General features: G+C 38.1%; 2 protein-coding genes and 1 pseudogene across 3 annotated transcripts in view; 1 reads left to right on the plus strand and 2 right to left on the minus strand.

Annotated features, from left to right (window-relative positions):
* LOC143710510 (B-cell receptor CD22-like) overlaps positions 1-23,556 on the plus strand; it is a 773,497-nt gene that overhangs the window by 291,733 nt on the left and 458,208 nt on the right. The window lies entirely within an intron of this gene.
* On the minus strand, positions 2,412-9,963 carry LOC143710417 (B-cell receptor CD22-like). Its single transcript, XM_077201371.1, has 11 exons — positions 9,734-9,963; positions 8,016-8,082; positions 7,502-7,858; positions 7,173-7,412; positions 6,831-7,085; positions 6,485-6,739; positions 5,911-6,159; positions 3,638-3,716; positions 3,508-3,547; positions 3,145-3,401; positions 2,412-2,982 (listed from the first exon to the last, which is right to left on the minus strand). The coding sequence occupies exons 1-11, from the start codon at positions 9,734-9,736 to the stop codon at positions 2,931-2,933; spliced, it is 1,854 nt and encodes a 617-aa protein (XP_077057486.1). The 5' UTR covers positions 9,737-9,963; the 3' UTR covers positions 2,412-2,930.
* LOC143710438 (B-cell receptor CD22-like) lies at positions 10,031-23,026 on the minus strand (annotated as a pseudogene). Its single transcript, XR_013194549.1, has 9 exons — positions 22,848-23,026; positions 17,708-17,774; positions 17,206-17,550; positions 16,859-17,107; positions 16,495-16,762; positions 16,333-16,411; positions 13,179-13,224; positions 12,807-12,866; positions 10,031-12,677 (listed from the first exon to the last, which is right to left on the minus strand). The product of XR_013194549.1 is annotated as a B-cell receptor CD22-like (transcript).

Below are 23,556 nucleotides of genomic sequence, written 5' to 3' on the forward strand. Positions count from 1 at the left end.
AAATATAAAAGTCTGCTGACGTGCAAGAGCCTACGCAGATCTATTATTAACAGAAGCTGTGAAAGCTCAATAGAAAGCTCAAAACTGATGGTCACTGTTGGTGTTTTCCTGTTGCACACACACACACACACACACACACACACACACACACACACACACACACACACACACACACACACACACACACACACACACACACACACACACACACACACACACACACACACACACACACACACACACACACGAGTAATGTTTCACTGACGGCTTCATTTCCAGGAAGTTTCGTGGCTTACGTCACTATAAACATGAGTGTATTCATGGCATGCTATAATTTTGCATATATAATATTATTTTATACATTCATTTTCTTTACATTATTTTTATTTAGACGTTTATTTGAATAAGGACAGTACAAAAACATGATTACATTCGAAAGCTGCAAAATATGTATTGCACATCGAGAGTATAGCATAAGCTAATTTGCAATTAGTAACAATGATTATCATTACTATGTGCATGTCACCCATCAATTATTTTAGATGTTACCACATAAAGCAAATTTTTAGGTTACAATTCTTTCAATGCATGTACGCGTCATCGCATCCACATTTGAAAACAGAGGAAGGTTTCACTTCCTTGACATAACCACAGAAGCTTTACTAGTGAGAATTTAATCTGACTCGCACTGCAGACGAAGTTATTTATACATTTGAATAACAAAAATGCGTCTGAAATAATTAATTTCATGTAACAAAAGAAAACTCTGAAGAAAAAGTTATCATCTGCACAGTTATCTCAGGTAAACGTGATGTTTGGGTAACTGATGTAGGTGCTTGACCATGCGTTGTCATCAGTTTGTCAGTAAACGGATATGAGGTGTCTGATGTTATTTCTGCGAGAGGATGTGAAGAAGAAATGGACACTAAGGTGCTCATACGTTTGCTGCTTCAAACTTCTGCAAGGATCCATGTGATACAAATAACTTGCAGTCAAGTCAACTAGGGAAAGAGATTGCATGTCTCTATAAAACCAGTCAGTTCTCACCACAGTTTTGAAAAATGCTACAAAAGTGGGCTTGGTGAGCTACTTCCCAAACTTCCTTGCTGCAATTTACCATTATGCAACACAATATACATATATTATACATGATTTTCTAAGCTCACTTTTAATTAAACACATACACATCCTGTAATTTAATGCACAAATAAATGCACAGCCATTCCCATCAAAAATATATACGGACGTGCAGTTGCATCTTTAATAACTTTTGAGGCCTGTTTTCAAAAGCAGTTTGATTGGTTAAAGGTTGAGTGTCAGGATTGGGTGAAGGGATGAGGCGAGGAATCAGATGAAATAAACAATGGGCTTTTTATTTAATAAAAAATAAAACAAAAACTACCTAAGGGTTTATCCCAAGAATAAACAGACTGAATTGACAGAACCCTGACAGGGTTCCACTCACAATGTGAATCAGATTTGTGTTCAAGACTCGGGATCTATTGAATAGACCTTATGCGAAGCATTACTTTTACAAAGCAAAAACGTACTCGGTTACTAACGTAACCTCCCTGAGAGTAGGGAACGAGTATTGCATAGCTATACGCAGCGAGAAAACTCCTTTTCTTGAGAATATTGAAGCCATTATTTTAAAACGCAGTGCAGCTGCACAGCGAGCACAGAGCAGAGCGTCTAGCTCACTCATTGGCTGTGCTGCGGAAACTGCATGAACCTATGGCGAGGCGGCTGAAACGCGTGAACCAATCAAGTCGCTTCGTGCCCGTTATTTATTTTTGGTAGGCTACATTTCTTAAGACGCATAATTTATTTTTAGACTTATTTTTTCGGCCAGTTGTGGTCTGTGCAATAAATATTAAAAGTTCTAAACCATCTATTGAATTTTGTTGTTCCACTGTAGTAATGATAATATTTTAATATTTAAGTTTTTTAATAATAGTTAAAAAATAACAAGACTTGACTTGACTTAATAGTGTCTCTCACATTGTCCCACAGCAACATTACAATAGTGTAGATTAGTGTACAATATTTTATAATAATAATTTATTCTATTTAGTTTCCATTTCATTCATTTAACATATTTAATATTGGAGGTATCCAAGTTATTTCACATATTTAAGCTTTTTTTTAAGTAATGTAATAGTTACTTTTCCTGGTAATTAGTTACTTTTGTAATGATGTAACTCAGTTACTTACTCAGTTACTTTTTGTGAGAAGTAACTAGTAACTATAACTAATTACTTTTTTTAAAGTAACTTACCCAACACTGTTCAACACAAATAACTCCGAATCTAAATCTAAAATCTCAGGAAATGTAGTTTTGGGTTTCATGACCCTTTAAGATAAATGTGCTCAGAGAGTATAGAGGTGGGTTTTGGCTCATTTTAAAAAAAATAATTTCCGCCAAAGGTTTTGACAAATAATTTCTCTTGGCACATTTTTGTCAGAAGGGTCTCTACACAAACCATGCCAAATTTCATACAAATCCGATGAAGATTTAATCATTTTTAAAGGATTTTTTTAAAGGATTTTCTGAAAACTCAAATTGGTGAAAAATGGAAGCCACGTGACTGACAGATTGAGACAGGAATTTAGATGTAAATACATACATTCATTAATTATATTGCAAAAAAATATCTTGAACAGAGAATTTGACAAATCAAAAATACATACACAATGTTTTACTAGATTTTTTACAAACTGGATTGAGAATTTAGGCCTTAAGCAAAATCACGATCAGAGAACCAGTGCATACGTGAGAGAGAGAAAAGCTAAACAGGAGAAATGAAAACCCAGCATCAGACTATCAGTGCCACAGTCCCACCACATGAGGCAGTTGTTATCACGGAGATCGGTTTTCCCAGGAAAAGTAACCCCGGCAGCACTGTAAATTCACAAAACTGATCTGTTGATCATTTGACTGTGCTGTAAATCACTGATTGGTCCTCCACGATCTGATCAGATCTGTGAAATCAAAATATTCAGAGATAAAGGCATCAATAACCTTTACAGATCAGTACTGCCTACAAATACAATCTCAACCAACACAGGAGCTAAATTAAAACTGAGTGAGGCTCAAAAGTGTCTCTGATTCATTTCTAAACATGTCCTGAATGTGTTGCTCACCTAGCAGCATTACGCTGGTGTGTTCTGATGTTGTCGTACAGGTTTTCGCTCTGTTCCTTCACGTGATGCAAGACAGTTGCATACTGGATTTCATCTGAATCTTCAGAATCAGAAGCTTTTCCTTTAGTCTGATCTCCACTGAAATTGCTTAGGGTTATTAAGGCATACAGGGCATCGTTTTGATTTGTGGCATCAGATTTAGACTGAACCCCATCAGGAGCTGGTACTCCGCCTGTTAAGTTGACATACAGATCATCCTAAAACGAGAGAAAATGACTTGTTACACTTTTATTAAAGAAAAGCTTTGAGTATAACAGGGTGGTGTTTACATTTGTTTAATGCTCATTTGATAATTGTATTTACCTGCTCTTGAATGATGTGTTCAGCTCTGTGCTTTTTCCTTCTGTAATGAAGAATGAACTAAAATGTTTCTTTTGTTTATAAAATAAGTCAGCTTGATATACTAATGTGCTTTCCGACAGATTGAACTTACATGAACACAATGATGAAAATGAAGACCATACCTCCCAATCCACCAGCGAACCCAGCAAATGCATAGAGAATCGTTCTTCCTACAACACGAAAAGTGACAAGATGTTGTTTTTATCATTATCTAGAATGACAGAACCAAACCATAATCATAGTGTTCAGCAGGAGGATGGCTGCATTTCAACACACTCATGTTTATCTCCATAGTTAAAGATCTTGTGACTGAGGCAGGGGAGACGGTGCCCCCTCATACAAAATACTGTTTAATTGACAATACAAAAGCAAAAGAAAATAAGATTATCCTACAAAATATGATTATTACGAAATCAAATCGCAATTTTGTAAAGTAGCACCGTCCAACAGCGACCACCAGTGATTCATTGGGGATTCATTTTTAGCCAACCAGCTAAAAAATAGACAGTCTTGTTAATAAATTACCCAGCTCTCCCACAAAATATTGCCACTTTCAGTAGGTGAGGTAGAAAAACGCAGAGCAAACGGTCAGGGTAGTAAATTCAGCACAAGAGCAGTGAGGTTAGTGAGTTTGCCTTCCTGTTCACGGTCCCAGAGAGAATTTCACCCCATTCGTGGAGTGTGTGCTGGTGAATGATGGTTCTGCCCCATGGAGGACACCAGCCCCACTCCAGATCCAGAGCACAGCCAGCCATAACTCTAGGATATACAGGAAAATCCCTAGTGTTAAATTAACACTGAGAGTGTGAATTATATAAACTCTGAGCAGAGTGTTAAATGAACACTGAAGCAGTGTTAATGAGATAATTAAGTGAATAATTTAGTGATGATTGAGCATTATTGAAGACACCTGATGTTAACAAGCAGAGTCACAGAAGGAGAAAACCGGAATTGTTAAGCTACCATTATGGTGATCAGTGTTTGTTTTGTTTGGGCTCTTGACTATTAAATCATTACCTTTAGATTTTGTTTGGATGCTGTACATGAGTTATAACAGCCAGATGAACAAATAGAAAAAGGTGAGCTGATGGTGTTGGTTGTGTTTTAACAATAGTTATTTGTCCTGAATCACTGAACTCATTGAGAGCATACTTTCTCAGTTAAATTTACCTTATGGATTATAGCAGCACTGTCATTATGTAGAGAATACCATCTTTAGCCTTTTCAATGAAATCCAAATGATCAAGTAAATAAAAAATAATAAAAAAAACTTCTAAAAAATGTTCTATGTAGGCACATGCAGACATCAAGATTTAGCGTATGAATCTCAGCAATGGTGACAAACAGATCACCTCTGAACATAAGCTCATTATTTATTCATGCAGCAATGCATGATGGGAGCAGTGAATGAGTTTTGATTGGTGGCACCCAGAATGCACTGTAACATGCTTTATAATTGTCACCATTGTTGAGATTCACAGGCTGATTCTTGATTTCTGTCTAAAAAAATAAACTTTTAAGAATTTATTTGGATTACATTGTAAAAGTTAAAATATTATGCTGTACCAGGACAGTGCTGCTATGATTAATAAAGTAAACCTAATTCAGAAATGGGGCTCTATAAGCATTCAGTGATTCAGGTCAAATGATTGTGATTTAATGATTATGTTAAAACACAACCAACACCATCAGTTCACCCTTTCTTAACGAAATCTAAAGTTAATGATTTGATGGTCAAGAACCCAAATAAAACAAACACTAATCACCATAATGGTGACTTAAACATTCCGGTTTTCTCCTTCAGTGATTCTGCTTGTTAACACCAGGTGTCTTCAATAATGCTCAATCATCACTCAATTATTCACTTAATTATCTCTTCAGTGTTCATTGAACACTCTGCTCAGAGTTTATATAATTCACTCTCTCAGTGTTAATTTAACCCTGGGGATTTTGCTGTGGAGGTCACCGCAGACAATGAGACTAAGCCTGCAACGATGAACATCACCCTGGAGGCCGAGCTTTGTGAAATGTCTAACAAGTTGCGTGAGCCGGCTACATTGTGTGATTACGTGGGAATTCTAGTTGAATATGAGGTAAATGAGGAAGAACCCGCCCATATTGCATTTATTGAGGGTGAGCTGCAGCTGGCCTCTGCTAACTGTTTTTTAGAGTAATTTGAGTTTCCCTCCTGTTTGTCCCATCTCCACTAGTCTTGTCCAGTACGGAGTCTCCTGTGTCCCCGCTGGTTTGGCTCAGCTAAACCACCCTTTTCTGTCCAAGTAACATGCAAACTCAAAAAGTGCATAATATATTTTTCATCAGTAGCAGAAATGCTTGTCCAGTCATAAAATGACTGATACACACCATGTACTGTGACAGTGACAGCGTCTGATCTCTGAGATCCATGTTGATTGTGAGCCTGACAGTAGAAGCGCCCACTCTGTAGTGCACTGAAACTCTGTCCAGATCCAACAGCTGAGGTTTCATTCTCCTTAAACCAGCTGAAGTTCAGAGCAGGAGGGTTTGAGTCACTGATGCACTTCAGAGTCACTGAATCTCCCTCCACTATTACACCAGATCCACGCATCAACACTGAGACGCTCCTGGGAGGATCTATCATGAAAAAGGGGAAATTATTAATCTACTTAATAAATTTCACAGCCCAATCTCATGAGAAATAGTATGAATTTTATGATGTGATTAGTAAAAAGAAAAGAAAAAAGATTTGCAACAAAAAAATAGCAGGAACCTGCACCCCTAAACCAGACCCATGAGCAGGTCAAACAAAAATATATAAATGAGACTGTACCAATTCATATAAACTTTTATTCACATATTTTCCAAAATGTAAGATAGTTACGAATTGTTATGAGACTGTTGGATCACAGATGTTTTTAGCGGATGTCTTGTCAAAGTATGAAAAAAACCATTAACTCACACATGATGTTTAAAGTCACATTATCAGAGTATTTCTCTCCATGTTCATTGATGGACTTGCACTTGTATTCTCCACTGTCATCAGAGCTGATCTTTGAGATGTTGTAGATTCTTCCAGATCCTACAAACGTTCCTCCTTTAAACCAGCTGATTTCTGCAGGAGGGTTTGAGTCACTGATGCAGTTCAGAGTCACTGAATCTCCCTCCACTATTACACCAGATCCATTTATCAACACTGAGACGTTCCTGGGAGGATCTAATACAGGCAAAAATGACAATTCACAATAACTATTACAAAATGATGTGTTTGGAAATTTTAAACAATGTGCAGATTATTATTAACTCACACATGACGTTTAAAGTCACAGCATCGGAGTATTTCTCTCCATGTTCATTGATGGACTTGCACTTGTATTCTCCACTGTCATCAGAGCTGATCTTTGAGATGTTGTAGATTCTTCCAGATCCTACAATCGTTCTTCCTTTAAACCAGCTGATTTCTGCAGGAGGGTTTGAGTCACTGATGCAGTTCAGAGTCACCGAATCTCCCTCCACTATTACACCAGATGGACTGATGGACACTGATACGCTCTTTGGAGGGTCTAAAAGGGACAAAAATTAAACCCTCAAATCATCTCTTTCAAACTCAATCTCTAGTTTTTTAAAAGACTAAACGAATCTGTACTCACACATGACATTGAGCTGAACAGCAGGAGAGAAGTGAGTGTGTCCGTCTACAGCACAGCTATATCTGCCTGAATCCTCTCTTCTGACTGGATTAAGGATGAGTTTGTTACTCTTAGTTAATATCTTCAGTGAGTTTCTGTACCAGATGAATGTTGCTCTGTCAGTCAGAGCGCAGCTGCTTTTACATGTCAGACTGACTGAATCTCCCTCTGTCACTCTCTCAGGAGACTCCACCTGAAGATCTGAACACAACACACACATTATATCTAGTGCTGCTGTCATACACTGATTATTATTCAACATAATGCACAGAAGAAGAGATAAACCTCACCAAAGTCACCTGTGACAGTAAGAGTCACTCCTGGTTTACCAGTCCATTTTCCACCAGGTTTATCAGTGATGAATCTGAAATAGTACATGTGTGAATCCTTCAGTGTCACATGACTCAGTCTGATGGTGCAGTTCTGCTGTTTATCTCCCAGATACTGAAGCCTCTGACTGTATTCAGTGTCATTAGACAGATCTAGAAGCTCAACACCCTCCATTATTGGGCCTTTTGTCCAGAACACTTTCTCGATCTGATATCCAGTAGGGTATGTATAAGTGCATCTCATTATCACTGTTGAGTCCTTTAGTGCACAGATGTGTGAAGGACTGTAACTCACACTCCAACCAGCACTAGAAACCCCTGAAACACAGAAATCATCTTGAACAATTTAGCATCATGTTCCTCAGCCACATCCCAACCTTTTTCACTGAAGACATCTGAAATGATTTTCTTTATTCAAATGAACTGCATCTGTAGTAATTGAGGATGTTGAAAAGCAGAAATAGGTCTGACTTACCCGAAATCATAAGCATGAAGATCAGAGGAAGAGAAGGAGCATTTCTGACTGACACCAGCAGGAAAACCTACAACACATTCAATTTACAGTCACTTATTTTAACTTCTGTGAAGGCGAATCCTATGAAATTCGGCAAGAACAAGTTCAGGTTATTGTGAGATAGTTTTCATGACAGAGAAATTAAAACAGTCTTTAAAAACAAGATTTATATGTGAAATATAGGCCCGGTATCACAGACAGGGCTTAGATTATGACAGGATTAGGCCATTTGAGTAGCTTTAAACGTGTCTTAGAAAAAAACATTACCGGTGTGCAACTTGAGACAAAACAATGGCACTGAGTGACATATTTATCAGTGCAAGTTGCTTTCAGTTATAACAGCTCAAGCATACATTTTAGTGTGGGACCTTGTCTGTGAAACCGGGGGATAACGTTTTTTTTTTCAAATTTCCAGGTAAAACATGATTTTGATTTTTTTTTTTAGAAATTCATCCATGAGGTACAGGTCAAAATTGAGTAAAAAAAAAAAAAAAAAAAAAAAATATATATATATATATATATATATATATTTTTTTTTTTTTTTTTTTATGAAAATGATCAATTAAGTTTAATCAGTAAAGTCAAATATAAATACTGGTAAATACTGACCAATTTTCCATGTCAGAAATCAGTAAAAATCAAAGAACCTACTGATATTTTATTGATGCACCATCTGAATGTAGCAGAGCAGGTTAGATCCCGCTTTATTAACTGTGGTTGTCACATGACTGACGGATGGTTCTGGCCTATTTAAGGCGGAGTTTACGCCACCTGGATAGCATCATTGTTACAATCGCTTTTGTGGGTGTGCGCTCAGCTCTGCGGGAGGTACGTACCTAGCTGTTTGGCTAATGTTGCTGCTAGCGCATATTTTGAATTACGGGGGGTATTGGAGGGTCCTGGGGGGTCCGACCCCCGCTAGATGAGACTTGGACCCGCCCAAAAGGAATGAAAATAATAATTTGGGGGGTACTGAAAAAAATTTAATACAATATAATATTAGCCTATCCAAAATTGTATGTATTTAAATGCAGTAGGCTGTTTCCCTCACATAACAACAATTCAGGAAATAATCTAATTGGGCAGTACCATTTCTCTGGTACGTTCAGACTGTGTTCTTTGCTATGGTTCTGTGATATCACTTCACTAGCTGTCAAAACGTATGTTCCTGGTGTGTCAACTAAAAATGAAGAGTAAGTGGCTGAATCAACTTTAATCTCTGCCTATAGTTTTGACTGCCATGTATATCATCTTGTTGTGCTTTGTGGTAAATGTTATGAGCAGCTCGTCATCTAAACAGGTTTTCAGAACTGTTTTAATTTGGTTGTTCATACTGCAGACATCCCAAGTCTCCCAGGAGTCTCCTGCATATTGATAGCGGCTCCCTGATGCGGGCAAATTAGTTAAAATCTCCCGGAATCTAGAGGGATCGAGCGAGCAAGAGCGCGCACATACTGTGCTTCAAACCGTGAAGCGTGAGAGCTAAGCCTGAGAGTTAATTTATGTTATATCTTTATCTTGCTCTATACACATTAGTGTCATTTTTGCCATCCACCGCCTCGCCACATCAACATTTGCATTTTTTTTAAACACCGTATGAACACATGCAGATAACGAGTTTAATTCCTATTTTACTTTTAAAATGTAGTTATATACTACAAACAGAGAAATTCTCTTACCATTTTTTCAGCGATGAAACAATGTCGTGAATCAGAGGTTTACTACCATAAGATGAGCCTTGAAGATGAACTCTTTATCTTCTTCTTTACATTTTACCCCCACTTTGCTGCTTCAAAACCAGCTTTGAGTAAAACTATTCAAAGAATACTTTTCGTAACATAAGAAAACACCTCATCATAAAACGCACAGGGCAAATGAAGCAGCATCCTTCAGAGCATGAGAATTAGCCAAACAGAGAAAGAATGAGGAAGTGTGAAGAGTCAAGAACATGCAAAGTTCTTCACATTTACAAAGCATTTCTTAAAGACGTGTGTTTTTTATTTATTTTTTTATATTTCACAGACAGGATAGTTCACAGATACAGAGTTCCTGCCCAGTGCAAACATGCTTGAAATTAATTAATTTATTAAGTTTGATGGGACTTTTTAAGATCATCTTTACTAAAACCCTTAGTCTCACTTCCTCTTTTTTTGAGTTGATAAGAGGCCTACGAACTGCATTAAACCTTTATGCAAATCTTGACCTGACAGATGGGATACTGTACAACACAGACACTTTTTCTTGTTCCACAACACTTTAACAGAGCCACAACATTACCACTTTATAATTCTTGAAAACCAAGGAGGGGATTGGTTGCTAGAGGGGAATAAACTAGACTGAAGGCCTACTGCACTGCATGCATGTTAAATACATGTTAAATTAATACTGGCAATAATATTCTCCTCTTAACATCAAGAACATCACCTCCACCAGCACTTTACACCTCCACTACTGCTCATGTGAACACATTCACTCTCATTTCTCACAAGAAATATCTGTCAATTCGAATAACTAAAGAAGTGCAAACAAGTGTAAACAGCAGGTGGTGCAAAGACAGGGAGAACAAAATCACTGATTTATGTAACATATCAAAACTACGTATTGTACTTATTGAAAAGTTTTGTATTCAGCTTCAAAATTGCCAGTGAATCTCATCTTTTATTATTACACGGGTCGCTGGAATACCTTACTTGATGGTGATTGGCCAAAAGCGACATTCACCAGCCAAATATTTCTGAATAACGACTGTTACACGATAACAACGCTTGTATAACTGACCGTTCATAATGTGTCCTACATAGTTGTGCTCCTCTTTTATGGGGTTCGAATTGTTGCATTATTCCAAATAAATAGATTAAGATTCATAAATAAATGTAAAAAGATTTTAAAATATTTACAAATGTTTTATTATTTTACAAACACAATTTTGCCTAGCATTTCTTTTTAAACCGCTTCTTGTGGATTTGTAAATCCCCTCACCCATCTGTGGATTTTGAAACACTTCTAGTGTCGACGTGCAGAAAAAAACACAAATAAGTGACTCCACCCACCGTTTACTTAAGCCAATCAGATAACGGCCACATTGAGCTGGCCAATCTATGTCTAATTTTCAAGTAGCCATCACTAGTCAATGTAAGTACGATTATGCAGACAGTTCATATCTGCAGCTAAGAAAACAGACGTCACATAGGGAAAAATGTGTTAACATTTCAAACATGCTAGTTTTAGATTATTTGAAACTGCCACGGCAGCAGTGAAAAGATAATGGGGCACTATTTGCTTTTGATGCGCTGTGGAGTCACTTTTTTGTGGATTTGTCTGCACGTCGACGCTATAAGTGTTTCAAAATCCACAGATGCGTGAGGAAATTTACAAATGCACAAAAAGCTATTCACAAATAAATGCCAGGCAGAGTTGTGTTTCGTAAAATAATAAAACATTTGTAAATAATTTTTTATTTGCAAATCTCATAATTTATTTGATTGTGAATTCTATAATTTTTTGTGAATATTTATCTATTTATTTGGAATAATGCAACAATACTAACCCCATAATCTTCCTCCACGAACGCCACAAATAAGCTAATAATCAACTCAAATGTTGGAAGCGCGTTTTGAAAGTAATTTCGCCCGGGTTTTCTCTGGCTGCAGTTCTGAGTACTGAGGGATTGAAAACCCTCAGTGGAGCTCGAGTGGTGGATTACATGACGCTTTGAGCCGGGAAGGGAATATCTGTCGCTCCACTCCACCCATTTATACTATTCCAGTCCGGCTTTCAGTCTGTGTTTCGTTTTGTCACTCACAAGTTGCTTCTGTTGGAACTGTTTTCATCATCGTAGAAGAAATACGTTGAAACGTAAGTTAAGGACTTCTTAATTGAAATATTGTTGTTCCGAACAACAGCAAGATTGCGAGTGTAATTTAGATAAGTATTATATTCATTATATTAATAATTCAATTCATATTTATTTGTATAGCGCTTTTCACAATACACATAATTTAAAAGGAGCTTTACAGAAAATGCATATTACAATTTAGATATATTACAAATTACAACTGATCTGTTATCAGAGGTGACTGCCAAAGTTATGTTTTTCAGAAATATATACAAAATCACAGTTAGCTAAAAAATTTTTTAATACAAAATCACAGTTAGCTAAAAAAATATTAATTTAAACAATGTAGCAATTTAATGCAGATACAATGAGCTCATTGAAGTAATGAATACTTGATTACATTTAGAAAATATAACATTGGTGCATGTTGATTCAGAGTTTGCTAAATCTGACTAGATTTTTTTTTCTCTAGCATTTAATGCGCTTTAATATTTGTTATGTTGTTAATTTGCTGTATTGAATGACAGAAAAGTGTGAAATTGTACAAGCCTAATTTTTTCTACCTTTCATTTGAAACATAAACAATACAGATAATTATGGTTAAAAACATTATAAATGAAGTAAGCTTCATACATGATAAAAGGCATCCATCTATAAAAATATTCTTAAAATACTTCAGTTATACGTCATGACGCTCCTGTCAATCATTCAAGGCTCCTCCCACAAAGAGATGCATAAAGGCTGTAATATTTACTGTGTCCAAAACACTACAGCCTCTTCTTGTTATGCTGAATAAGAAAGAAAGAAAGTGAAAACATTAATAATGAAATATTTAAATAAAAGCATCAACAACATTTGTCATAAGGAAAGGCTAATAGATTGGGTTTTGTCTCTATCTAGTGGGTATTCTTACTTACTGGAAGATTTTCATACAGAGACGAGTCCAGTTCAGGTTTACAATCATCAAGTTGAGCAGCCTTTATGAATGAAGGTAAAAGTTAAAACAGGAGTGTGTTATTTAAATTCCCATATACTTAGTCAATATAGATATTTTCACACTGACATTTAGCATTTAATTTATTTTGGCTGAAGGTGAGGGGAGTTTAGTGTTGTGTAGGAAACACTTACCGTTGCATTCTCATACACAGGATCCCTCAATTCAACATCATAAACAGAATATAAAAGCAACTAGTCTATAAGCAACTCACTAAAGTCACTAATTCAGACTTTAAATCTTTTAGAGACCAATTCATTTAGATGCCATATCAACTTCTGATCTTTTTTCTCACCTGAGACTCCTGTGTGTCATTTTTCTTTTTCATCCACCTGGTTCTCCTTTAAACACAATGATTTGAAACAATTACAACCAATCAGCATTTATTTGATGTTTAATACACAGTTATGAGTAAAGAGATTTCTCTGGGGGTGCTACTATGGGTACATTTACACGACAACGATATGCTAAAAATGGAGAAATCTTTCATTTAAGTTTTCCACGTACAGACGACATCATTGTCAAAATGATTCCCTGTTACACAGATCCACGAAAACGACTAAAAACGCTGTATATTACTGCCAGCCCATTAGATGGCGATAAAACACTACAGACTAAACATGTAATACGCATGTGAATGACATCATCGTCTTCACAAATTCATGTTTTTGTTGTTTTCAACCCGTTTTCAAAAGTTTGCGTTTTCAGCAACCCAAAACGCTGTTGTCGTGTAAATGAACGGCCAAAATGCATAAAAAGCTTTAAACTTTTTTTGAAAACTTTTTTTTGTAAACAGGTCCTAAGTTATCATGTTTCTTAACCACCTGGTCAACCAACACAAAATAGGTGTCGTTGTAAAGCGTTTTAATCACTTTTAAATTTGCTGACATATTAAAAGTGCTCTTTTTTCATAGCATGAAAAAATTATTGCTTTACATGAAAATACTATCTTTGAAATCATCGGACATAACAGAGAGAAGAATACAACAAGCCTATTTGATTCAGTTAAGAGTCCAAAAGTATTTGTATGAAAAAGCGCAGCAGATGCATGTGTAAACATGATGCTTTTTGGCCACTTTTGGTTTGTAACTTCATGAAATTAGTAAACCATAGTAGATCACACATCTTTATTTAGAGCAGGCGATCTCTTGCAAACTCAAACACAACATAAGACAACATAGACCACAGAGTGACATGATTGACATGCTGCTTGGCTAAAGCTATAGGACTTGCGGGATCCGATCGAGTCACGATCATGACGCAGTGTTTTCCAACGCATTTGAAAGTTCAGCTAATGGAAACTGGATCTTGGGTGTAGTGGGTGGGTATAGTGGGCAGAGATAATAATAATAATAATAATACATTTTATTTAAAAGCGCCTTTCTGGACACTCAAGGTCGCTGTACAAAGTAAAAAAACACCAGAATATGTAAAATTAATCAAGAGAATAAAATAAAACATAAAGCATAGCACAAATACAAGTAAACAGGACAATGGATATTTCACAGTAAATAATATATTTTGAACAGGTAAGTCTTGAGTATGGATTTGAATTCTGTGAGCGAGTTTATGTTCCTAATGTGAGATGGAAGAGAGTTCCACAGTTTGGGTGCAGAGCAGCAGAAGGCTCTGCTCCCCATAGTACTGAGGCGGACAGAAGGAACAAAGAGATGAGTGGAAGAAGAGGATCGGAGAGTGCGGGACAGGGTAAGAACATGGAGGAGATCAGAGATGTAAGGAGGAGCAAGATTATGGATGGCCCTGTAAGTAAGCACGAGAATTTTGAACTCAATTCTACGTTGAACCGGTAGCCAATGTAATTGTTGAAGAATAGGAGTAATATGGTGAGAAAAGGGAGGTTTGATTATAACACGTGCTGCCGAATTCTGGACCAACTGGAGCTTATGTAGGGTTTTATGAGGGAGACCAAAAAGAAGAGAATTACAGTAGTCAATACGCGAAGTAACCAGGCTGTGAACAAGGATGGAAGCAGAGTCAATGGTAAGGGAGGGGCGGAGACGGTTGATATTACGGAGATGGAAATAAGCTGACCGTGTGATGCTATTAATGTGAGATTGAAAAGATAGTGTACTGTCGAGGATGACACCCAGACTCTTGACCTGAGGGGAGGGGAAAACTGCGGTATCATCAATAAGGAGAGAAAAACTGTCAAATTTAGAGAGTGTATTTTTAGTGCCAATGACAAGAAGTTCAGTTTTATCGGTGTTCAATTTTAAGAAATTAGAATTTAACCAGGATTTTATTTCTTGTATGCAGGAGATGAGGGAAGAGGGAGGAAATATGGAATTTGGTTTACTGGAAAGGTAGAGCTGGGTGTCATCCGCGAAACAGTGAAATTGAATATTAAATCTACGGAAAATATTGCCAAGTGGTAAAATGTATGTGATGAAAAGGAGGGGCCCCAGGACAGAGCCCTGTGGCACGCCTGAGGTAACTGGAGACAGCTGGGAACTAAAGGATTTGATAGTGATGAACTGAGATGATGTGTAGAGACTAGGGATGTGACGATGAGGAAATTTTCCCTCAAGTTAATCGACGTGTTACAACACTTGTGTTACGAGGGTGGGGGACGTTGGAGTTTTTCCCTCTTTTGCACCTCGTTTTTAAATAGTTAATAATTATCCTTAATGAAAACGCAACTAATCCTTTCCAGGTTCCCTATTGGCATTGGGTTTAAATCCTAAATATTGCCAAATAGGCGCTTTTACATTTTGCTTTGAAACCAAATCTTCTGCCATCGTCTTGTCAGTCAGCACCTCACTCTCGTGATAAATGACTCCTTCTGTTGATCTGTGCTGCGATTCTCGTTCAGCTCATTTTTTTAAATGTAGTGTCAGTTCTCTAACTGAACTAAATGATTTTTACTATAAAAAACCTAAAACGAAGTGGGGGTGTTAAACACCGTTAACACTGACAATCACAGCAAGCCTAGTAGAGGCCAATTAGACACTGTTTTACAGCAGGAGCGCGCTAAGATTGGTTTGATCGCTCAGATTGACAGGTCTTTGTTTAATATGCATCATAGAATACGAGCGGACGGTGAATCAGCGCTGGATGATCATCACTCATCAACCAGGATCATATTCCTTGTTTTTTTTACACAAGTAATTAGTTCAGTAAATATGTTCAGTAAAATCATTTGTTTGGAGAGTTTTTTTTTTATCCTTGGTTAATTATGTTTTACAAATAAACGCCTAGCCTACCTAATCCATTTAATGGCTTGAATACATTAATAGATTTAGACAACGTAAATACTGCAGGCTCGCTTAGTTTTTACCTCTAATGACGACCTTGCTTATTCAACCATCGATATGTTTTATGGATTAAATTATTATCAACAATTAAGCGATTGTTGATTAATTGTTAGCATGAATTCAAAACCTTCTGACTCATTCACACACATAAGACCACAGAGACACGTATCTTACCAAATCAGCATCATGATGATCACTGCAGCTCCACAAATCACTCCAATGGATATGTATGATATCACCAGACTTTCTAAAACTAGCACAAATGTATAAAACATCAGAAAATAAAAAAAATTCTTCACTTTAGAAAGAGTAATGTAAGTATATGAGCTGCTTTACCTTTAACAGTGAAAGTTACAGCGTTTGATCTCTGAGATCCATGTTGATTGTGAGCCTGACAGTAGAAGCGTCCACTCTGTAGTGCACTGAAACTCTGTCCAGATCCAACAGCTGAGGTTTCATTCTCCTTAAACCAGCTGAAGTTCAGAGCAGGAGGGTTTGAGTCACTGATGCACTTCAGAGTCACTGATGCACTTCAGAGTCACTGAATCTCCCTCCACTATTTCACCAGATCCATTTATCAACACTGAGACGCTCCTGGGAGGGTCTAGAAAGTACAAAAATCAAAACCTTGAATAAACTCATTCAAACACAATCTTCAAAAAAAAAAAAAAAAAAAAAATACTAATGAATCTGTACTCACACATGACATTGAACTGAACATCAGGAGAGATGTGAGTGTGTCCGTCTACAGCACAGCTATATCTGCCTGAATCCTCTCTTCTGACTGGATTGAGGATGAGTTTGTTACTGAATTTACTCTCAGTTAATATCTTCTGTGAGTTTCTGTACCAGATGAATGTTGCTCTGTCAGTCAGAGCGCAGCTGCTTTTACATGTCAGACTGACTGAATCTCCCTCTGTCACTCTCTCAGGAGACTCCACCTGAAGATCTGAACACAACACACACATTATATCTAGTGCTGCTGTCATACACTGATTATTATTCAACATAATGCACAGAAGAAGAGATAAACCTCATCAAACTCACCTGTGACAGTAAGAGTCACTCCTGGAATACCAGTCCATTTTCCATCAGGTTTATCAGTGATGAATCTGAAATAGTACATTTGTGAATCCTTCAGTGTCACATGACTCAGTCTGATGGTGCAGTTCTGCTGTTTATCTCCCAGATACTGGAGCCTCTGACTGTATTCAGGATCCTCAGACAGATCTGGAGGCTCTTCACCATGTATTAACAATTTAGTCCAGAACGCTTTCTTGATCTGATATCCAGTAGGGTATGTATAAGTGCATCTCATTATCACTGTTGAGTCCTTTAGTACACAGATGTGTGAAGGACTGTAACTCACACCCCAATCATCACTAGAAACCCCTGAAACACAGAAATCATCTCGAACAATTTAGCATCATGATCCTCAGCCACATCCCATCCTTTTTCACTGAAAACATCTGAAAGGATTTTCTTTATTCAAATGAACTGCATCTGTAGTGCTTGAGGATGTTGAAAAGCAGAAATAGGTCTGACTTACCCGAAATCATGAGCATGAAGATTAGAGGAAGAGGAGGAGCCATTCTGACTGACACCAGCAGGAAAACCTACACTCTAAAAAGAGATGTGTTAAAAATTACACATGTTGTGTCAGTTTTAACACATGTAGTGTGTGTACTCAGGGACTACACATATTGTGTAGATTTTAACACATGTAGTGTGCTCAGGGACAACATATGCTGTGTAGATTTTAACACATGTTGCGCTGATTTTAACACTTGTAGTTTGTGTGCTCAGGGACAAAACATTTTGTGTAGATTTTAACACATGTAGTGTGTGTGCTCAGGGACAACACATGTTGTGTAGATTTGAACACATGTTGTGTAGATTTGAACACGTTTTCTGTTACCTTTAACACAACTAATGTGTTATTCCTCTTAAACAGAAGTGTGTTGAAACTTTTTACACACTAATGTGTTATAGTAACACAACTTGTGTCAGATATGTGTCACATGTGACTGTAGTCAGTGTGTATTTGCCAGTTACTTCCTGTGTTTTTACAACTGAGTGTTTGGATGAACACTGACACGTATTGTTAACTTGTGTTTATGTAGTCCAGTGATGTTTAATAAAGAGTTTGTTTGAACATTTGGATGTTTTAGACATCATGAATCTACATAGACAAGCTCTTATTGAGAATTAACAGAGGTTTGATGTTTCATTGAATGTTTTATTTGAAGTCACCAGAATCGTGATTCATGGCTCCTTTATTTGGGTTCTTGACTCTTTATTCTTCATTTAGGTTTTCTTTGGCTGCTGTAACTGTATTTTAATCAAATACATCTGTTATGGCGAGAGAAAATATGATCAGGTGGATCTTGGTGATGTCATAATCAGCAAGTACTGATCTGATCAAGTTTTTGAGAATATGGAGGGTGTGCATTTATTTTGTTCATATGCTGTTAGTTATAACGGTCTTGTGAAACTAAATCAAGCTATCTAAAAGTGCAGGATTACTTAAAAAAATTAGAAAGATTTGAGCTGCAGCAGAAACTAGTCAAACACAGATATCAAGAATCAGCGTATGAATCTCAACAATGGTGACAAACGAAAAGCTTCATGCCGCAATGCATGCTGGGAGTCATGGATGAGCTTTGTACTATGGTGGCACCCAGCATGCATTGCGACATGAAGCTTTGTCACCATTGTTGAGATTCATACGTTGATTCTTGATGTCTGTATTTGACTAACTTCTGCTGCAGCTTAAAACTTTCTGAAAACATATTTTTTTAAAGAAATATAGGATAAGGTAGCATAAAGTGTAAGATCCTGTACACACTACAGGTATGCAAAATCAAAATATAAGCTAATAGCAATATGCTAACTTATCAAACCTTTTTAAAAGTCATCTTTTAGATTTTAAACACTTGCTGTGCTTAACCAAACTACATGACGATAATATTATCATCTGATGATCTTTTTCTCATTGTAGTTTCGGCTGTTTCAAATGTGCAAAAAACATACACAGATACAGCTACAGAGAAAACTAATGTTTAATACTGAAGGGTCAAGATCCCAAATAAAGCTGACACTAATCACGATTCTGGTGACTTCAAATGAAACATTCAATGAATTGTCAACACAAAACCTGGCAATTCTCAATAAGAGCTTCTGTAGACGTCTGACAGAAATAAATAGTTTGTTATTATAAATTGGTTATTAATAACAAGTGAAAGCAGCATTTGAAAAATTCATTCGAAAAAGATACCATATAATATATATTTTTTCATAAACACAAACAGCCCTCCACCCAGTGCTTTTCTATTCAGTTACATTTTAACACACATTGTGTGTTAAAATCTACACAACATGTGTCAAAATACCATCAACACTTGATGTGTGTTGTTTTTTAACACATCTCTTTTTAGAGTGTACAACACAATCAATATACAGTCACTTACTTTAGCTTCTGTGAAGGTGAATCTTATGAAATTCGGCAAGAACAAGTTCAGGTTATTGTGAAATAGTTTTCATGACAGAAAAATTAAAACAGTCTTTAAAAACAAGATTTTTATGTGCAATATAGGCCAGAAATATATTAAGCCAGAATTAGGCCATTTGAGTAGCTTTAATAAATGTGCCTTAGAAAAAAACATTACCGGTGTGCATCTTGAGACAAGACCATTGCACTGAGCGACATATTGTATCAGTGCAAGTGGCTTTCAGTTCCCTTTCAGTCGCTCACGTTTGACATAACGTCGACGTGACGACGTAATTGAGATCACTTCTGGGAGCCCTATCATCTTCGAGTGTCTACAGAACGAGCCAATGAACGTTGGCGTGCGGGAATCACGTCACGGACAAGGTCTGTGCAAGAAGGCTCACTGGGGGAAACGCATACTTGCGTAGGCCCGTGGGCCAGCTGTGTGCCAGAGCATCCGTGCCGAGGGTCCCCTCGGTCAGGGAATAGAACAACTGGCAGTGAGACGTGTCCGGGGCGGCAAACAGGTCTACCTGTGCGGTCCCGAAGCGCCTGAAAATCAGCTGGACCATATGGGGATGGAGTCACCATTCTCCCGGTAGCACCTGCTGGAGTCACCATTCTCCCGGTAGCACCTGCTGCCGTGAGAGCTCGTCGGCTGCACGGTTGAGCAGGCCCGGAATATAAACGGCACGAAGTGACCTCAGATGTTTCTGACTCCAAAGGAGGAGATAGCGGGCGAGTTGTGACATGCGGCAGGAGCGTAGACCACCCTGACGGTTGATGACGGAACGCACTCATTGTCTTTCGCTTCGGAGCTGAGCTTCTGTTTGTCTTCGAATTCCCCAAAGACTGCTACTGAATTAGAGACTCCTTCAAGATTCCTCTTCAGTGTTGGTGTGACGGCGCGATCAGCGAGTGGCCGCGAGCTTAAGCTCACACAACTGCTGTTTTCACAGCAAGCTTGTTTCTGTATCCGTTTCGGTGGGCGTTTTCTCATAGTGTTTACAGCACTGCTTGTACACTGCGGCCATTTCCTGGGTGCCTCAGCACTGTGAGAGTTCGTGGAGAGAGTTATTTTTTTCTTTTTTCCTTTCAAAAAAGAGAAACACAAACGTGACCCTGCGTCCTTTTCAGTATGTCATTCCGCTTGTGCGTTTCTGGATGCAGTCGTTCCCTGGCGCCACCAGACGGCCACAATAGTTGCCTCTCGTGTTTGGGCGTTCAGCACGGTGAGGCAGCCTTTGTGAATAGTTCATGTTCCCATTGCGGGAATATGACTATGACAGCGCTGAGATCGAGACTCGCTTACCTCAAGGGAGGTGCAGTCCCCTCGCCTATGCCCCGATCTAGTGTCTATTCTGGACCTCAGAATAGACCTACTTCAGTGCATGGTTGGGGTGATCTGAGGATTACCGTGAGGGCTTCCCCGCCGAGGCAATCTCCGTGGGTCCCTCATGCCTCACAGCCGCCGATGGAGCCTCCAAAGGAACTCATTAGTCCTTCTCATGGACGACCCGTCGTGTCCTTTGGAGCTCCACCTGATGACCAGATGTCTATCGCAGCATCGGAGGAGGAGCTTCAGTCCTCTGGAGATGAAGATTCGGCTGCGTTACCCCCTTCGGGGAGTGTAGCATTGCCCGAGTCCGATCCAGAATGGGAGGCTATGCTTTCCAGGGCCGCCGAGAAGGTCGGGCTTGTGTGGAACTTTCCACCACATCCCGAACCTTCCTTGTTGGACGATCGGTTTCTCAGGGCGGGCCTTGCTGGTTCTCAGTGCGCTGCCCTGGTTCCATTCTTTTTTCCCATATGTTGCTGTGAGCTATTATTTTTCAAAATGATTGCCACAGACCATATAGAACCACAGACAGCAATTATTTTATCGGCGGGCAAAGTTTGCACAGAAATGTAAGATTTTTCCCATCCTCACCAAAATTGTCATAAAACTCGTTTAAATGATCATACGACGCCTCCTTGATGCTTTTTGTTTTGATGACGCATGCGACTGTGCAACACTGGTGGCTGGTGTTGCCAGATTGGGTGTTTTTTCCACTTCATATTAAGGCCTGTTTACGGTGTGTTTTAGCTGTGTTTTTGCCTGGAAGCCTCTAAAGAAATCTGGCACCCTATTGAACGAAGTTAAACTGAGAGAGCTGCCGTTCACAGACACCAGAATGAACGAGTTCACAGTAATGTTCACCAGGCAGTAATACAGTACATTCAGTTCACATTCGCCCAAAATATGAACGCGTTCATTGAACGATACCTTTATAGGCACAACACTGCACATTAGCCCCAACGTTTGTTATATCGCCACCAGCAGTGTTTGTTTGTTTATTTCGGTTGCTTTCTTCTGTTTGTGCTTTTCCTAGGGACTGTGCGGAAAAGTGGAGTGATTTTCTGTACCTGAGAACACCAAATGTTTGTAATGTTTAACGTTTTGATTAAAGTATTTAGTGAAAGGCCTGCCTTTCCAAAATACTTTTGGGTTGGTTGCGATTTGACATGTGATTTAATTTGGTTAAAGCCCAATTAATTATTGGATTAATTTGAATTGTTTGATAAATTTTGCTGCTTGTCTTTTTTTAGCAGTTGGTTCCTCTCCAAGGTCTAGTTTTTACTGCCAATTTGGTGTAAACCGATTGGGCTACACCAGTGCTGTCTGACTCCTTTATGTTTTTTTTTGTGTGTTAATTTCAGGAGCTGAAAGCACCCGGTGTAGGGAAGCTAACTGTCTTTGCCCTTTTGGGGTTTCTCTCACAGATTGTTTTGCTGTAGTCTTAGGATACTCACTGCTCTACTGGTAACCTCAGCCTGAGAGTTCGTTCTTTCTTTGATTTTGTCTGGTGCACACTGAAGTTGAGTATAAACTCTTGCTCTGAGTCAACAGGGCAAGATTATTTCTATATAAACACAAAATAAAAGTATTTTGTATTTATTACCAAGTCTTTTCCGTGGTAAATAACCTGTGTGCCCTATTTTGGGTAGAAATTTCCCCGTTCACAGAAACAGGGTGGCGTAGTATGCTCTTTATCTTGGTCTATTTGTACATTAGGGTCATTTTTGCCCTCCACCGCCTCGCCACATCAACATTTGCATTTTTTTTAAACACAGTATGATCACATCCAGATAATGAGGATAATTCCTATTTAACTTTAAAATATAACATTATATAATACAAACAGAGAAATTCTCTTACCCTTTTTTCAGCGATGAAATAAAGTATTGAATCAGAGGTTTACTACCATAAGATGAGCCTTGAAGATGAGCTCCTTATCTTACTCTTTACATTTTAAAACCAGCTTCAAAACCAGCTTTGATTAAAACTTTAACTATTCAAAGAATACTTTTTGTAACATAAGAAAATGCCTCATCATGAAACAGACGAAGCAGCATCGTTCAGAGCATGAGAATTAGCCAAACGGAAAAAGAAAGAGGAAGTGAAAAGTGTCGATAACATGCAAATTTCTTCACATTTTCAAGGCATTTCTTTAAGACGTGTTTTTTTTTGTTGTTGTTTCTTTTTCATAAGCACTGGAACTTTTTATTTCTTCAGACAGGATTGTTCACAGATACTGAGTTGAGTTCCTGCCAAGTGAACACATGCTTGAAATTAATTTACTGAGTTTGATGGGACTTTGTAAGATCATCTTTACTAAAACCCTTAGTCTCACTTCCTCTTTTTTTGAGTTGATAAGAGGCCTCCGAACTGCATTAAACTTAAACTTAAACAAATCCTGACCTGACAGAAGCTGTATCCTGTACAACACAGACACTTTTTCTTGTTCCACAACGCTTTAACAGAACCACAACATTACCACTTTTTATAATTCTTGTAAACCAAGGAGGGGATTTGTTGCACGAGGGAATAAACTAGACTGGGGGCCCACTGTTAAAGGGGTGGTTGA

This window comes from Siphateles boraxobius, unplaced genomic scaffold (genome assembly GCF_051911475.1).
Source record: "Siphateles boraxobius isolate OS27281-9 unplaced genomic scaffold, OSU_SipBor_1 47, whole genome shotgun sequence".
Classification (NCBI taxonomy): Eukaryota; Metazoa; Chordata; class Actinopteri; order Cypriniformes; family Leuciscidae; genus Siphateles; species Siphateles boraxobius.